The sequence below is a fragment of the Epinephelus moara genome, chromosome 8, assembly GCF_006386435.1.
Source record: "Epinephelus moara isolate mb chromosome 8, YSFRI_EMoa_1.0, whole genome shotgun sequence".
Classification (NCBI taxonomy): Eukaryota; Metazoa; Chordata; class Actinopteri; order Perciformes; family Serranidae; genus Epinephelus; species Epinephelus moara.
In genome coordinates this window covers 14936101-14954870 of record NC_065513.1, presented here as the reverse complement: position 1 = coordinate 14954870, position 18770 = coordinate 14936101, and the positions used below count along the sequence as shown (strand labels likewise).

Below are 18770 nucleotides of genomic sequence, written 5' to 3'. Positions count from 1 at the left end.
GCACAGCTTGCCTGTGTCTGGCGTCGGTGTGGTGAGACACTGTTGATAAAGGGGCTAGTGGTGGAAATGGCAGCTTATCCATTTACATAAGCTGTGTGCGGGGCTTGATAAGCTCTGCACTGAGGCTGACTGAAACCATTGCTTCAAAACTTGATCCCCCACCCTGCTCTGTCCACATTCAACTTCATGTGCAGCCCCTCATTAAAGGGGCGACGACGTATACGTATGTATGTGTGTGTGTTAACATGAGTAAAGAGAAACATTTTGCAAACAGAGGGTGCCTGTTTGCATGATTCTGGGGAGATCAGGGACAGCTTTGTTGTAAATCCTTGCTACTTTCAGCTCCATTTACACGCTTGTTGGTGTAATTGTTGGGGAAACACTGGGCCAACACACTGGAGGAGACGTGAGGTAGAATATACTAGGGTCACATATGTGCAAAAGTGTCAAGAAGCAAGATATTAGGTATTGTGAAACAGAGATAAAGCAATGGAGGGGAAAATAGGGAAGAAAAAAACAGATCAAATGAATGTGATGTGCTGAATCAGCACTTACTGACCATTCAGTCCCTCACTTGTTCTGCAACACAGCCTCCTCTACATCTCTCATGAATGTGTTTCTTGTTATTTCTGACCAGGGAGTAGTCCCCCCCAAACTTTCCCAGCACCCACACTCTGTCTAAACTCTCTCCCTCTTCCTTTCTCCCTCCTTCTTTGCACACACACAAATCTCACCGTACATGGGTGTCTGGATGATTGTTGGAATAACATACTGTGTGTAAATGTGTGTGCAAGTGTGGTTCTTGTTGCAGAAAGGTGGTGCACATGCATGTAGCAATGTGTTTATGTTGCTGTAGAATAATGATTGTCAGTTGCAAATGTATGCTGCTGTGTTTGTGTGTGTGTGTGTGTGTGTGTGTGTGCGTGTGTGTGTGTGAGTGGGTTTGTCCTTTGCAGCTGATATATGAGACTCCATGTACAGCCGCATGCCTGCGAGAGGTGAACAAATGTGAACCCCTTGCATGTGAGTGTGTGAAAGAGAGAGTGTGTGCGTGTACATGTGTGTGCAGCAGATGTCCTGTGTTCTGTTCTGTTCCCCAGACTGGCTGGTCTTTGTTGCTGCTCCCTCGTGCAGACGGGCCTGGCCACGTGCTTCTCTGTCTGCAAGGGCAAGCCACGCCCCCACTGCTGTAATCTGTCAATTGCAGCGGCCAAGTCCCGCCCCCATCGACACCCATCGTCTAGCAGGGTCCGCCTCCGTGCTCGATGACGCTGTTTTACTCACGCATACTTACCACGCTCTCTTTTTCTCTCTCACTCACCCCCACACTGTCTTTCTGTGCCATGAACAGGCTGTACAAAACTGAGCAACACGCTTCTCCTCTTCTGTCCATTTAAACCATTACTTTCTCTCGCTTCCTCTCCTGCTCCTGATACACTGAGGGCTGAAATCTCCTTCCTGAATTTTTTCCTCTCTTCCTCTTCTTCCATACTGGGACATCAGACAGATCTCTGCAGAAACACCCGGAAACAGGAGGAAGGAATTTACTGAAGGGGGGAAAACAAGGGAGGGAGAGATCCAGCTGGGCAGGGGCTGAGTTTCAAAGGAAAGACCCATGGGTTTATGATGGAATATTGTTTCAGTTTGTGACTATTTATTTTCTTATCCCCACCTCATTGGATGTTGTAATGACTATGATAAAACAGCAGTATTTGAAGTAGTAGGCAGGTCAGCTTTTCTACAGCATTTACGCAAAAAAACAAGTCTAACCTCTGCTCAAAAGCAACCAATCATCCATGACAGTCTTCCAGGTAAACAACCCGTATCACATTGAATCTACATGTCTTAAATGACATGTCTCTCAATGTAACGACTGTCTCATTTTGAATCCCTTAGGCAAAAACGTGTCTAACCTCCATAGGTGCTGACTGTGGAGGGAACGCAGGGGACACGCCCCATATAATTTTTAGAGCATGTGCATTTTTCCACACCAAAGACAAACATGAAAGTAGCAGAGAAGCTTTATTTTGACAACCTTTTAAACATTTACACCATAAATTGATGCATAAAAATTCACCAGAATGCAGAAAATTAAGTGTTTGATATCCTTCTTTTTGGCAGAGGACCCCCAAACCCTCCATTTCATTTGTGCCCCCTCCAACTTTGTAACAAAACCTACACCTTTGATAGCCATAAGTCACACCTGATTAACCTGCACTCCCCTCTCAGCTCACTCTTCTCAAAAACAGCCAAGCAGTTGTGGAGCTGAGGAGACTGTAATGCTATACAAAGTTCACGAGTTGTTATCAGCAGAGGAAGACAGGAAGGATGGGTCGCACATGTTTGTACATTTGTTTTACTGTTACTGTACACTAAAGGAAACAGAAAATTGTTTTTTAACTACTTCCTGTTAATATGACCTGCTGCACGTATTTAGAAAAAACTGGTACATTTGATTTGATTAAGTTTCCTTTGTAGTTATTTGCTCGTGATGACCCTTCATATCTATTTTTAGCAGGGTACACTACAATGCCTTCAGACCTGAGTAGACATGCTTCCTCTGAGTCTTTGTTTGTGTCCTGCCTCTCTGACCTGCATTAGGGGGCAGGGATCTTGGCGACAGACAGATCATCTGTTACAGAGCTGCTGGTTGACTCATACAGTGCACACAGGCCCTTTGCAGGGTTCACTAACCTTATACCACACCAACTGTGCGATGAATCACTGTCTAATGCCTGCAGACTGATAGCTGGAAGTCATCTTAGTGTATCACCAAACTAAAGAAACAGCACAGACAAATTGTGCTGTATATGCACAGTGAAACACAGATGTACACTCGTCAGGACAGACTGGAACAGAATGCAAACACATGCAGACATGCAGCAGCTTCTGATTAGATTTTATGATTTCCTGTGTACTCTCCATGTAGATAGTTATTTTAAACTAGTAGGCATATTGTCAGCTCTTTGTACATTATATTAAGTAGATGATTCCTATAATCCCCATGATTCCCACATGTCCTGTTCTTGACTATTTATAAACCCTAAGAAGATATTACTTTAAATGTATTACATATGTAATACCATATATAAGTACATACATAAGTGCACTCAGATTCACATAGTTCGATAGAAAGGTGTGTATTAAAATATTGTATGAGGCCACATCAGCTGTACAAATATGACTTCTTAAAGAGATTCATTTGTCCAGGGGCGATTTCTTTGTTAGAAAATAGTTCCAGGGAAAACAGTTCACACCAATTTCTGTGAATTTTCCTGGGTAACCGGCACATGGACTCTGGAAAACATCTTTTTTCCAAGTAAAATTCCTCCCTTTGGGCTCAGAGGCAGATATTTTAGAGACCTCACAAAACCTTGACCAAACAGAGCAACAGAATCTGCCTTACTAGATATCACAAGAGATCTGTTTACAGTCAGATGCATCTTGCTGTATGTTTTGATGCCGCTCTCTACTGCTGGCCTTGATGACCTCCCTCACCCCTCTGTTTATTGATGCCCTTACCCTGCAGCTAAGTTTAGCGGGAGGAAACAGATATCCCTCCCATACCTCTTGCTCCCATATCACCCCCGAGCTGATGAACATATACACACGCATGCTACCATACATTTGATCTGCTTCACGCTTTCTCCATATGTGCATGCACAAATACACAGACAAACAAAAAAACAAGTCAGTTAAAGATAAAAAATAATCTCTTCCGAGTCTGAGGTGTGTCTTCCTGAACATTCCAGTACAGAGCAACAGCGCCCTCTGCAGGTTTACTGCCTTGGTACTTACCCCCTGCCTTTCTTTTATTTGTCTTTTTTTCTATGTTTAGTATGTTTGGATTATTTTTTGGTCATGTCAGTATGACGCCATGGATATTTTGGTAAAAAATTTACAAAAAAATCTGAATTCTCACTCTACATTAACTCACATGGCTTGTTCTGCACACACCGATTTCTCAAACATTTTCGCTATTTTGACGAACACTTACTTCTATCTAAAACCTCAGGAGAAACTATTTAAGGTAAGTCTCCAAGCAATTAATGTAAGTCAGTCCTAGGTAAAAATTACACTGCATTTCCAATGCCAACCCTTATATTAACCATATCAAAAAGCCATGCATGCACTTAAGCAGCACTTGGTAATTTTTATGAAAATTATTTTGTCATAATTGCTGAAATCTGTTGTCATATTCTAAAGGAAGTACACGAGTCAGATAATATGTGAAGCATTATGTCCCTTCTCCTCTTCTTACTGCTTTGAATGGCATTTGCTAGAATCTAGGCTACTGCACAATACTGAAAACCAACCAGATTGAGCAGTCTCTTACACAGCTGTCAATCATGTCTGATCAAGTATGAATCAAGAGTCTGTTACTGCATTGCCTATTTCTCACCTCAAATGTTTTCAGAAACATATTTTTGTGTACTGTTTAGCTGTAAAATGAGAACGTTTGTGATGTAGATACAGTTGACCTAACAAGCACCGCCCACTGGCCTCACCAACTTCTCATTTTACAACCAAACAGTACACCAAAATATGTTTCTGAAAACATTTGAGGTGAGAAATAGGCAATGCAATAAAATAATCTTGAGTCATATTTGATCAGTGCTGCCTAGTTTGATAGTTGGACCACAGTTAAGGAGAAGTGATTGACAAGATTGACAGCTGTGTTAGAGACTCGTTGGCTCTGATTGGTTGTTTTCATTTACATGGGGTAATGCTGTTAGAAGCACTGCAAGGTAATAGAGTAGGCAGAGGAATATGATTTTTTTTCACAGAGTATCTGTCTGATTTAGTGCTGTGTGAAAATAGTGACAGTTTCAGCAAATATGCCAAAAGTTATTTTTGATAAAAGCTGCCACCTGCAGCTTTAACCCAAAGGTGTGATAGTTCACTTTGTGGGGACGAGCTTTTTGTTTCTGAAAGCAAGGTAAGTCTCCCTAATATGACAAATATTTTTCACCACAAAATTATTATGCAAGCACACACACACATGCACATTTAAATGTGTCAGGTTGCTGAATTAATCCAGAAACCTGCCCAGACGCGTAAGACTGACAATATCTGTGACCCATTCTACAAGCCCAGCACACCGTGAAATGTCAGCTTTGGCCTTTATTTTAGTTTCATAGCAAAGAGAAATAACCTTCTGCACAGCGGACAGTTACTTCTTTAGAGCCCAGTTAACAGACTGACTGGTGCTATGGTTAAACATTTGAGACACATTTTCAATGCAAAGACAAAGAGCATTCCAAGAAATAGCTGACACCTGAAAATAGGTAATTAACTGATGTGAATAAATAAAATCAAGAAGCCATCTGTACACTGATAAAACACAATATGTAGCCATTTAACTTATTTCATAAAGAAAAGCAAAATTGTGGATTGAAAGGGCATTCAGTTACGCAAGGTGAATGTGATTTTTGAACGTCACTTCTCAGTGAACCCTTACAGCTGAGTCATATGAACCCTAACAGCCGAGTCATGTTATGATACAGTGAAAACAACCTCTCATGACCCTCACTTTCACCTGCTGCTCCCATAACCCTCATGTTTTAGTCTTTTTTAGTACACACACACACACACACACACACACACACGGCAGCACAAAGGCAGTCATAACTGTTTTTGAATAATTGATCACTAGTGAAATTGCGTGGCTCTAGGGTTTCCATGCTGTCATTGTCCCTGTTTCGGGTCGATGGGTGGCGAGGAAAAAGTAAACTTCTCATGCGAGTTACTCATCATGTACCAGCCCTTCATCACACACACACACATATTCACAGACACACACACAAACACACACACTCTTCATTCCTATGGCAGTGAGTGGGCTTGGATATGCAGCATCCTTCACTGTAAGGATACAGAAGGAGAGAGACCACTGAAAGCCTGCAGCTTCACTTCCACCTCACATACACGCAGAGTCCGCTGGATGCTCGGGCGACTGTTGTAGAGGTTAAAGGACCATGAGAGGACGATGCCTCGAGACAGTCTGATCACCTCTGAGAATGACAGTAAGACCATCGTTATATTTCCATGACCATATTGCTGTGCTGGTTTTCACATAATATAACTATATTTGTTAATATATATATTTGTTAATAGAGGACCTTCATTATTGTTACATGTGGAGATGAAGTGTGATAAATGTACTGGCCATAATGTGCTGTAAATTATCCTCAATTCAAGGTTTATGTCAGCATGCTCATTACTGATTAGTTAACTAAAGCAAAGCCCTTTGGTTTCTGTGTTCGTAGTGTGTTGATGATATTGTTGTGATAACTGATCTGAACCTATTTTTGGACAAAAACTTCCACATTTATTGAGTTTAATAGAGCCTTAAGTTCATTAATATGCTAGAACAGATAATTAAAACAATGCCTCTGTTTACACTGGATTTCTACTTGTAATCATCAATAAAAGGCCGACCATCCACCACCTTTATCCGCTGCTTTCTTGCATCCCACTCACTCAGCTGCATATTTGGGAGCTGGCCTCTGGCCCTCGGCTGTCTCCCCGGCCTTGTGGGCTTAGCCACCCCGTCTCCCTTCATTAGGCCATTGTTTGTCTCTTTTGTGCCCCTCTGCTGCACACGGCCGTAATGACCTGTGTGCTGGCCACTCCGATTACACTAAGGGCACACATCAAAGGGCCGACTACATAAATATCAGTTCAATTTGTCAGTGGTCCTCTTTGTTTTCCTCTTTACCCCCCCTTTACTGCAGGACAATAGTGCCACCAGGTATACAATAAGGTAAGCTTAGCTCAACCAGTGAAAGGGGTCAGTGTTCTGTTGACGAAATTAAGAAGTAGGCTGGATTTATAAAGCTGAGGTCATCTGAGGATAAAGAGGGTTGATTATGTCATAGATATATTGAAATCAAAACAAAAAACAACAACAACAGATGAACATGAGACAACAGAAAAGCATGACGATAAAATATGAATTATTAAAAGGAGAAAAAAATCATTACAGAAATATTTACTATTATGACTTGTTTTCAGAAAGAGAAAAATAGCCCTATTTAGCTACAACAACATATAAAAATGCTAAATTATATTCTATGGCTCAGTAAGTATTACAAATTGGTCGGACTTCTAAATAGAAATGTTTACAGTAGACTTCTCTGTACTGCAACCTCATGATTATGTGTATAGAAAAACTATGATTACCTCAGTGTAATTAGACAAGTTTGCCAGTTTGAGTCAGGCCAACTTAAACTGTCAACAGTGAACTCATGTTTTTATTTTACCAAGCAATTTACCAAACAACTTTAGAGAGTGTGATTCCATATGGCATTCAGGTGTGGTATGGCAGCCTGTCGGTGCAGTTAAAGACTGAACTTGCATGCCTCTCACAAACAGCCATGAAAATCAAAAGGAAAATGGAACATCATTCAGCTTCTATATGAGGAGTCTGTGCTTCGGGAGGTCAGAATGCCAAACTGTACATTAAACCAACAAAAATTCATTCATCCCATCCTCCATCAAAATACTCCACAGCAATAGGTTACTTTGACTCAGTGACCAGAATACTGCAACCTGACTATCTATTATCTGGCTTGGTTATACTTGGTTTTACGGTGTGAAACTAGCAAATCATGTGTGGTTGTGTAATGTCTTTTTTTTTTTTTGAAAGTGTCTGATCTGATCTGGTTTTGTTAGGGGAAATTATTGCTTTTATTATTTATGGAACTTAGGTACGTCAGTGCAAGTTTTCACATGTATGATGTCTATATGTGTGTGTCTCTGTGTGTATGTTGTATGATGCAGCAGCTTTGAGTCCACTGTGTAGTGATCACTTTCACAAGTTTTGATTATGTGTCCAATCTTGTAACTTATGTCCAACGTATCATTCATGTGACTCATCAAATTTAGTTGCTTTAGAACATGATTAGCTCATTGGCATGTTCTTCCCAGCATGCATTATATTTGGATAAAATTCTCCGAAAGCCTTCTATTTTTCTAATTTGAAGAATGTTACATGGTGTAGCCTGGTGTGTGTCTTATTATGTCTCTCAGCTGAGACACATGGACGTTATCTCTGTCATGAAAATTAAAACTATGCAAACTGTGATAAAGATACAGGTATCCTTGTCAGTTTCTCCCTTTCCATCCTTCTACAACAAATGCTGCAATTGTGGCTATCCCATTTAACTGTATCTGCATACATGTCTACAAAATGTCTTATTGCTAAAAAATGTTTATGCTGTAGCTCAGGAGACATCACTGGATTATACTATAATTGATCAAATTTAAAGTCAAGCATAAGAGCAAACTGATACTGACACAACAGGTGTAAATTATTATAACTTGGTGACCATTAACTGTAATAGTAATTAGAAGTTGTAACAACATAAAAATGCAGCCTACTTCAACCTGACATAAGTTACCAGAGGTGAAAATTCTAAGTTGGAGAAACTCAAATATGTTGAGTTTTCTCGACTTTTTCATTTGTAACTTTATCTCTCTCCCACAGTTGACATTGGACTGGAATTTGAAGGTGAGTGGGTCTTTATGTTATAAAAGAAATCAAAAAGTGTCCCTATGATTCAGTCCATTTGCACTGGTAAGGTGATCATGATTTTTTCAAAATAAACTAACTTATTAGAGAAGCAGAGGAGTCTGGACGTCCTACTGGCTCTTAGTGTATATTTTCTCATTTTTGTTCTGTGCCTGGGTTTTGGATTATGTTGGAGCTGTTTGACAAGTTGTTCCTTCACTTCTGTCTCTGCTGCAACCCATCAGCCTTGCAGCTTAACCAGTTCATCTGCTGCAGTTCTTTCTTCCCCCATACCCATTCCTGTATAATATATACACCTCCCTTTGCCTCTTTATTATGACCAATGTCCCCGGTTATCACACAGAAACTTCACAATAGTGTAAAATAATGGGGTGAATATGGGTTTATAGCACCGCAGAGAGAAAGAAAGTAATATCACTGAAGTATCAGTGAGTGTAAATGATATGTGTTGCAACACTGAATATACACAGCATCTACATTTTTTTTACTTCAGGTGATGAGGATGAAGTTTTCACTTTTGAAGAGGAGCATGAGAGGGAAAGACACAGAGGCAAAAGAAGAGATGGTGACAGAGAGAAAAAGAAGAGGAGAAATGGGAGGAGAAAAAGATCATCCAGAGCAGCAGAAGGGGAAGAAGAATTACAGACTAGGCCTGAGAAAAGAGAGAAGGGCAGGAGAAAGAGATCAAGGAGTGATCAAGAAGCAAAAGGAAGAGAGAGGGACGAGGAGGAGCAGCCCAAAATAAAAAGCGATAAGGTGACAAAAACAAGGAAGAATATTAAGAATGAAAAAACAAGAAATATGGAGGAGGAGAAGGAAGACGACAAGGGAGAAGATGGAGAAAGAAATGCCAAGGGTAAAAAGAAACATGGAAGTGCCAAAAAGGAGCAGAGAGAGGATGATGAAGGTAAACATACAGTGAAGGTGAAAGAACAGGAAGTTAAGAAGAAGAAGAAGAAGAAGAAGAAGAAGCACAAGAGAGTAGTTGAAACAAGGTGAGTATTATCTTACAACTTCACCTCATCTGTAGTTTCCTGCTGATGAAAACTATTGTGATCTTTTCATTCTACAGAGTGACATGCACACAAGAAAGGTGCAAAGACATTAAACTACTCCTCTGTGCCTCAGTTCAGAGCAGGAGACAAGTGAGCAAGATGACACTGAAGAAGAGGACAATGTGGAGAAAGAGGTGAGGCCAGAGTCTCTGTCACCGGAGGAGCTGGAGAAGCTGAAGGAGGCTGTGGAGGAGAGGAAGAAACTGATCCAAGGTCTGAGGGGAAAACCCTGGCCAATGAAAAAGAAACTTGTGATTTTGCGGTAAATTAACTCAACATGTTATCATCAAAGTGCGCTTTGAATTAGGATCCTGAAACAATCAGAATGAGTTTTCAGCTGTACAACAACATTGGACCTGTGACTCACTTTAATTGAATTGTCTTCTTCTTTGCAGGGAGTCTCAGGAGTTTGTGGAGAAATATGAGGGAGCTTTGGGGAAAGGGAAAGGCAGGAAGCTCTATGCATACAAGGTCATGATGACCAAGGTGAGCAGTCACAGACTAATTTAATATCACCATCTATTTACATACTTACCACAATAATCATACTGAATGTGTCGTGCATTTTAATGTAATTATATTGCATTTGTAGAAATGGATGAAGTTTCAAAGGGACTTTGAAAACTTCAAAACTGCCTGTATTCCATGGGAGATGAAAATCAAGGAGATTGAAAGTAAGTTTGGTTTATGTTGAATATATATATATATATATATATATATATATTAATATTCCTCATATTCTCCAACTTCATGTCATATTCAAGACTTTAAATAGTCTAAGGAGACTACACCAGATGAATCATACAGCTCATACTGTATGTCTTGCAGGCCTCTCAACAATCTGACAGCCTGCCCGTGGGCCGTCGTATGGTTTATGCGATGATTATGATATGTTATGATATGTAAACAACTGCTGTGTTTACGTTGTTTTCTCACACAACCTATCATTTGAAAGCTACACTGCTTGCGGTTGGACTGATGCGGACCATTTCAAGATACAACCACCACAGCAGAGTCAATAAACCTTCCGTCAGACAAACAACGAACAAACAAACCATTATAATCCAGAGATCGATAATATTCCAACAAAAACTCCTAAAGATCCCGGCCATCTAAATCTAGGGAAATATTTAGAAGACATTATTGCATCATTTTAAATGTTCATATTTCTTGACGTATATTCCTAATAACTCCCTCTAGTTAACTCCAATATTGTCACATAAATCTTGCTGATAGCTCTCTGTCAAAATGGTGGCTGAACTCTGAGCTTTTGATTGATAGGAACTTCCATGTCACCTCCATACCCTACAATGGGAGCTGCAGACACATTCCATTTGTAGCATACACAACACGTCACTACAAATTGCGCCCACCACAAGTACAAGACAAACCCACCAAGTGGATGCCTGTCTGAACCCTGCTACAATGCTTCAGTGTAGTAAATAAATGACACTGACTGTATCGGTAATGCACTTTATACTTCATAATACATGAAGACATGATTTACTTTATAAGTAACGAGATGTAACCCTACCCATTACCCTCACCCTAACCTTTACCACCTCCCTTTTAATGTAATACTTCATAGCTAATGTTAGCTAATCGCTAACTTGCATTGGCATTGGCATGAGTAACGAGATGTAGCCTTCCCATTACCCCTACCCTCACCTTAACCACCTCTCTTTTAACGTCATACTTCATAGCTAGCTAATTGCTAACTTAGAAATTCCGTCGGGACTTCTGCTTCCAAGCCAAGGAGGTGGGTGAGTCATGGTCATGTCGCTACAGATGGGGTCACATAGCTGCTCCAGCTGCAGTTATACCTACTTGTCTACAATAGCCAGACAGGCCTGCCTCATCTCTCATGTTACAGAGCCAATCTCAAGCAAACAGCTGGCCTAATGGTTTTTGTGGTCAATGACACTCCAGCACTTTTGAATGGGCTACTGGCATCGTATACTGTTATAAATGTACAGAAATGATAAACAAATGGCTCCTTTCCTAATGGGAAAAGGTTAAATGTTTTTATATGAAGTAAGTTCCTAAATAGACATTTCTGTCTTTGATGACTTCTTTTTCACTCATATTCATAAATTCAGTACATTGTTTTACCCTCTTTTTTATGTAAGTGCCTGAAACAAACCCCTAGAAAAACATGTGTTTATTATTTTTCTGTAGTAAAGTTATCTACTTTGAATTTGGACCAGGTGAGGCTTCATGATATGGTCCTTTTGTGTTTTCTAGCTAAGAAGTCCCAGTTCTAGTCATCCACCACATCTTTTTTTCAAGAAAATATTTTAGGTGAAGATTAAAACAACCTTTTATTTCAGTGTGTTGAAACTTGCATTTACAGTGATTCTGACTGTTAGGGGAAAAATATTACATGTTACCTTTTAAATGAGACCATGCATGTACATGTAATAGAACAAGAATAGCTTTCAGTTTACTTTGGGTATGCCTTAGATTGACATTTTAGGTGAATTTAGATGAATTGTACAGGAACTGTGAGTTTTCCAGCGTCCCTGCCATCCTCATATCTCATATTTATTCTGTCTGCCTCTCAGGTCATTTTGGCTCCTCAGTTGCCTCTTACTTCATCTTCCTGAGGTGGATGTATGGCATCAACATGATCTTGTTTTGTCTGACCTTTGGGTTGGTTATGGTGCCAGAGGTAATGCACATGGCTTTTGTTTTCATCATGATTTCTGTGTCTGTAGTTTTGCTCCCATGTATATTTTCCTGTTTGTTCTCATGACTTTTTCCAATAAGCCCCCTTGCTCCCCTGCTTGTTTCTAACAGGCATTAATGGGGCGGCCCTATGGCAGCATCCCAAGAAAGACTGTCCCCAGGGCAGAGGAGGGCAGCGCCATGGACTTTGCTGTCTTATGGGACTTTGGAGTCAGTTCATTATACATGTGCAACATCATACTCACCTCAAGCTCTTGAAACAGCATTATGTGTTTTTGTTACATAAGCCTGTGAGTCACTTTACATCGTGAAAAATAATGATGCATTCTTTGTTGTGCATCACCTCAACTAAAATCCACAGGGTTATGCTCAGTATTCAGTCCTCTTCTATGGTTACTACAACAACCAGCGTGCCATTGGCTGGCTCAAGTTCCGGATGCCTCTGTCATACTTCCTGGTTGGTGTGGGAACAGTGGCCTATAGCTATATGGTGGTCATAAGAACGTACGTGTATCATGACTACATACAATCGATTATTTTAGGCACAATAAATGTTATACTGAATCTGTACTTGTTTCTGATTACAGAATGGCCCGTAATGCAAATGAGACGGGGGTCGGAGATGATAACAGCTTTAATTTCAGCTGGAAAATGTTCACCAGCTGGGACTATCTGATAGGAAACCCTGAAACAGCAGACAATAAGTTTGCCTCCATCACCACCAGTTTCAAGGTCAGTGCAGCTGATCCAGTACAGCGACTGATGCCACTGATATCACATTCATCTATATCCTGCATATCCCTCTGGTTTCCTCTCCAGGAGGCAATCTTAGAGGAACAGGAGAGCCGAAAGGATGATAACATCCATCTGACTCGTTTTCTGCGTGTGCTGGCCAACTTCCTGGTCTTGTGCTGCTTGGCAGGAAGTGGATACCTCATCTACTTTGTAGTGCGACGCTCTCAGAAGTTTGCCCTTGATGGACTGGAGAACCACACTTGGTGGGAAAGGAATGAGGTAGCAATGAGAAATGAGTGACAAACAGACAAAGTGTATGAATCCTTTTAGCAGCAGGCAAGACTTTCTGAGCAAGTTAATTTGATAAAATGGTGTGATTTATTAGCATAAAATTGAATATAATAAGTATGTTTTCTTTAGTGTATAATCACCTGAAACAAAGAATTATTGTGTTTGTTACCTTAAAATGAGCTGTTTATATCTACATACAGAGCGGGTCCTAATCCTAAGGGTCCACCATGTTGTACTGCCATGTTTCTGCAATAGCCCAGAACAGACAAAACCAAACACTGACTCTAGATAAGGCCATTTGCATTTTCGTGTCACTACAGTTCTCTCAGTTCTCTTGGCACAAGGGAGAAGTTTGAGTTGGTTGCAATCTGCAACTGATAAATGCCACTGAATTCTACACACTAGACCAGGGGTCTTGTTTTCATGCCAAAGACCCCTTAGTTCAAAGAGAGATGGAGCAGGGACCCCTCACTACATATATTTTATAAAACTAAGTTGCACTTGTTATAATTCTCTGAATATTTTTGGGTGTTCTCTCGGTAATGCTTGCCTGTAGCTGCTAAGTAAGCAGCAGTTTTAGCATGGCCAGGTGTATTAGCTTCACCCTCTGTGGAGAAGGGTGTGTCGAGTTTCTTCCTCAGAAAATTACAAAACAGAAGAATGACAGTACTCTTGGAATGATAATACAATTGACAAATATGTTTCAGTAGTATGTAAATGTTAGTGAACTGTTTCACCTCATTGTTATTGATTGGTGCTGGACAAAAAAAAAAGTGCTGCACAGTGATTTAGCTTTAGCTACCTCACATGATTGCTCAAGGATTCAAGGGTAACAGTTGGTTATCATTAATGCTATGTATTATAAATTACAAGTTTTTCTTTTTTTTATGAATCGGCTCATCTTCACTAATGATATTACATTCATGTTAATGTGTATTTTCTGACACGTTTTAATTTTAGAATAAAAAAACACAAACAATTTTAAACTAAAACTTAAATTATCAGAGAGTAATTTGGTGGCCCTCCTGCAGTAACCCTGAGGATCCAGGCACCAGACCTGTAAGAATTTGGCTTGTAGTCCTTTCATAGCAGGAAAAGCACACGTGTAGTTGTACACATTAATGATTATTAATTTATGTTTCTCAGGTGAACATGGTCATGTCATTACTGGGGATGTTTTGCCCCATGCTGTTTGACGTCATCAGCGCCCTGGAGAACTACCACCCTCGTGTCGCCCTGCAGTGGCAGCTGGGTCGCATCTTTGCCCTCTTCTTGGGAAATCTCTACACCTTCATCATCGCACTCATGGATGAGATCAACCTCAAAGTGAGAGCTAGAGCTTGCAGACATGATCATTTTTACAATTTTATAATATACATGACCGTTGGTGTGCATATGTATTACAGAGGGAAGAGGAAAAGATAGTCAAGTTTAATATAACCACGTGGGAAGCAAGTCTTTTCAACGGTACGGTATCAGAAAACAGCACAGCTCCATCCGTCACTATTCAGCCTGCTGATGTGCCCAGAGGGCCCTGCTGGGAGACCATGGTGGGCCAGGTCAGTGTGCATGTGTGTGTTTGTGTATAAACCATTATGTAACTGTATGATGTAATTGTTTTGATGGCATAAAGTTATGGAAAGTGACCAATGTTAAATAAGAATATAAGACAATATGAAATAATCATTTGAATAAATATAAACAAAATGGGTAATATAACAACTGATTGTGACATTTTAATAGAATACTTTTTTAAACTCAGTACAGAAGATGACGTTTTATATCAATATTTACACCTATTCACTTCACAAACGTGGCAGGGGCAATTTTGTGATTGGCTGTTGATTTGGTATTATGTAAACAGACACTTTAATAGAGCCATCTTTTACTGGATATTTTCAATATCTTTTTTTGTTTATTTCACAATTGACTTTTTCATACTGACAATTTTGACAACAAAATGGAAATGTGTTCTGATCACACTGATAGAAAGTCAAGGAAAAATTAAAGTTTGTGTGATTTAAGATGTGCATTAAAATTAAATACAGTGTATTTTATATTGGGTAGAACATACAGTTAAATTTGAGTTACATTTTAGATAGAAAATACAAGCACAATAAACATAAACTAACCTGTATATGCATGTTAAATACTGAGACATGTATACAGTTATAAAGTGGTAAACCTCTGTTTGGTGACCTCCACTATCATCAATATCTTTTAAACCATTAATAACATTAGATTAAATATATATAGACTGCATATACGATATGATATGCTTCATCCTTTGCAGGAGTTTGTCCGGCTGATCATATCTGACACTATGACAACCTACATCACGCTGCTGATCGGCGACTTCCTGAGAGCCGTGCTTGTTCGTTTCCTCAACTACTGCTGGTGTTGGGATCTCGAGGCCGGATTTGTGAGTCATCTGTTCTGACTTATCACAGTAACTGTGCCTCTGAAATTCAACAGAGCGTATAATTTATTTTAGATTTCACATTCAAAATGTGCACCTTTGTGTAGAGGTGAATTTAAATGTTGGTTCTGAAACATGAGTCACAGCAACAGAGTTATTTTTGTCTTTTTTGTGTCTTTTGTGAAAGCCGTCCTACTCTGAGTTTGATGTCAGTGGGAACGTACTGGGCCTGATCTTCAATCAGGGAATGATATGGTGAGAAAACAACATTAATTTTATTTCAATCAGCAGGTTCAAAAACACATATTAAGCACTACAGTTTTCATTTTTGTGGTTAAATTACAACCTGCAGCAATAGTATGATAGAAAACTACGTCAGTGTGTCTTAGTGTTTGGCCTAATGTTTTCCTCTAGGATGGGTGCTTTCTATGCCCCCTGCCTGCCGGCCCTGAACGTCCTCAGACTCCATGTGTCCATGTACCTGCAGTGCTGGGCTGTGATGTGCTGTAATGTGCCGCAGGAAAGAGTCTTCAAGGCCTCTGGCTCCAACAACTTCTACATGGCCATGTTGCTGGTCATCCTCTTCCTGTCCACTCTGCCTGCCATCTACACCATCGTCACCATCCCCCCTTCCTTTGACTGTGGGCCCTTCAGGTAATGATGCTTCTTCGGGGGATCTGGCGTTTACAATTTGATGCCTTGACTTTATGTCACAATCATTCTCTTCTCTTTAGTGGGAAAAAACGTATGTTTGATGTGATCCAGGAGACTCTGGAGTCGGACTTCCCTGCCTGGTTTAGTAGAGTGTTCAGCTATGCCTCTAACCCTGGGCTGGTTCTACCATTCATATTGCTTATGGTGTGAGTCAGCAGCAGACCACATGAATATATATTTTTGCACATCTTAAGAGGTTTTGCATGGCCATGTTGTCGGCATTTCCTTTTAGTAGTAAAGATTTAGGTTCTTTGATAATAATAATCTTTTATATTATCTTTCAGGCTGGCCATTTACTACCTGCAATCCACATCAAAAAGCTACAAAGAAGCTAATGTGGAACTGAAGAAAAAACTACAAACGGTAACCAAAATCAGACTCTGATTTCCCTCTCATCTAGCACTGGTACTGTTACTCTTGTGTGCTTTTGAATACACATAAATAAATAAAATTCACACTTGAAAACTTCTCATAAATTCCACTCACAGTCAAGTGATCACGATGGAAATTTTGTTCAAGAATAGTGTGACATACTCAGTGTGGAGTGTAATGAGTTGATCATTCTGTCTGATATTGGACAAGTGACATGCAACATGTCACATTGTTAACCTCTAACACTCTAAAAAAGAAGGGGAAGTGGAATTTTTGTCAAGTAAAGTTAAAATTTATGTTATTCATTTGCCGTCCAGATTTGCTTTTCCAATGCATTTTTGCAGCGTTGAAACTACCCAGCGGTCTGTAGTTGCACAAACAGACCACCTGAGGCCACTGTGGTGTCTGCCTGTGGCCACAGTAGTTGTGTTAGTATCATCACTCCAGCAGAGTGCAGCAGAGTCACAGCACACATCTGTCTAAACAGCTTGTCAAGAGCAGCAGCTGAATAAAAGTAGCCTAAATAAGATGTGCATGTCTGTATGCCTTATTCTACACTTCTAAACTGTTAAGTGATTTCTAGAGTTCTCATGTTCCCAGTGAACTGAATATGTTCTCATAATAATTGCTTGTATGGCCCTTTATAGCAAAATGAGGAGAACAAGAAGAAGAACAAACGAGCAGCGCTGAAGGCACAGATGGATCTAGAGGAGGCCAGAAATGCTGCATCACAGGCTGCAGAGCATCAACAGAACAACAACGCTTCACTACAACACCAAGAGGGTCAGACTTTTCACATCTAAGTAAAAATGAAAGAGGCGATTTTTATCATGGGATTAAAAAGAAACATCCAATGCAAACAAATAAACCAAAAAATCTGTTAAACTTTCATTACAAAAGTTGCCTTCGGTCTCAAACACTGAATCTGACAAAACGTGGTAACAGGTTAAAAGACTAAAATATATCTGAATAAATGGAATAATTGAAATTAAGTGTGAAAATAAATACTAAGCTTCATACTTTTCGTTTAACCTCCAATCACTTCTAAAGAAAAGCAAAAACGTTGTATTGTTTATCAGAAATCGGTTGATAAAAATCAATTCAAACTTGATTTTATTCATCTATTTAGCTTTCACTGGTCATTTTATTTTGCTTTTCTTTTGACACACATTCAGTTGTATATCTCACTATTTCATATTTTCCCAGTAGCCCACCTGCTCCTTAGCACAGGGTAACTAACTTTGTTAGTGTTAGCTTGTTCACAAAAATGCTTTAGCAACTGCTACAAGAGTGAACACACTGATGCTATAGCAGTGTACAGTATACAGTTAATAAATGACATATTTCTCCTGTCCTATCGTCTCCTTCAGCAGATGAAGAAGAGGACCACAGTAATAGTCAGACACTGCATCATGGTATGAATGGACGTAACCCTCATCCTCCATTTAGAGACCAAGAGCACAAACTTCCAACCACCAGAGCCCCTGTCCCCAGGACCTATCACCACGGCAACTACGGGTCTCCTGGGTACCTCCCCGGATTCCCTAGGCAAAGTGAACCCCGGATGCACAGGGTGCCGAGTCTGCAGAGACACTGAAGTAGTGGAAAACAACATGTCAGCAAATATCACTCAAAACCAAGCACTTTACTGTAAAATTCAAGTCATTGAAAGTTAGTCTGTTAGTGCACACTCCTAAATAAACTGTGTATTCGTGGTTTAAAGAAGCTGTAAGGATTTCAAATTAGTAGTTGTTCCTTTGTTTACCAAATAAACATTAACAAGAGCAGCATCTCATTTTCTTTAAATGTTGCAATTCAGAATTCAGAATCAATCAGTGTACTAGTAAATTAAATCTCCAATAAACTGTAAATTCATTTGAAAGTTGAGTCAGCTGAAAACTCTCATACAAAATAGGGAGACTATTGGTGTGTCTTTATGCTACATAGGCTATAGACAGGA

At 39.9% G+C, this 18770-nt stretch overlaps 1 protein-coding gene across 1 annotated transcript; it reads left to right on the top strand.

The window, feature by feature from the left end:
- Window positions 1-5906: 5906 nt before the first annotated feature.
- tmc1 (transmembrane channel-like 1) lies at window positions 5907-18407 on the top strand. Its single transcript, XM_050050900.1, has 20 exons — window positions 5907-6026; window positions 8492-8515; window positions 9030-9531; window positions 9665-9853; window positions 9987-10077; window positions 10184-10265; window positions 12156-12262; window positions 12391-12489; window positions 12641-12783; window positions 12867-13011; window positions 13099-13293; window positions 14452-14631; window positions 14712-14864; window positions 15599-15727; window positions 15912-15979; window positions 16139-16378; window positions 16459-16584; window positions 16723-16801; window positions 17458-17593; window positions 18184-18407. Exons 1-20 carry the CDS (start codon window positions 5990-5992, stop codon window positions 18405-18407), a joined length of 2949 nt encoding a protein of 982 aa, XP_049906857.1. The 5' UTR covers window positions 5907-5989.
- The last annotated feature ends 363 nt before the right edge of the window (window positions 18408-18770 follow it).

Excerpts from the sequence above, each read along its gene's own strand:
- tmc1 (XM_050050900.1), top strand. The coding sequence starts at position 5,990 with ATGCCTCGAGACAGTCTGATCACCTCTGAGAATGACA. Across the intron at positions 10,078-10,183 it reads ACAAGGTCATGATGACCAAG|AAATGGATGAAGTTTCAAAG; the intron begins GTGAGCAGTCAC and ends TTGCATTTGTAG. Across the intron at positions 12,490-12,640 it reads CTGTCTTATGGGACTTTGGA|GGTTATGCTCAGTATTCAGT; the intron begins GTCAGTTCATTA and ends TAAAATCCACAG.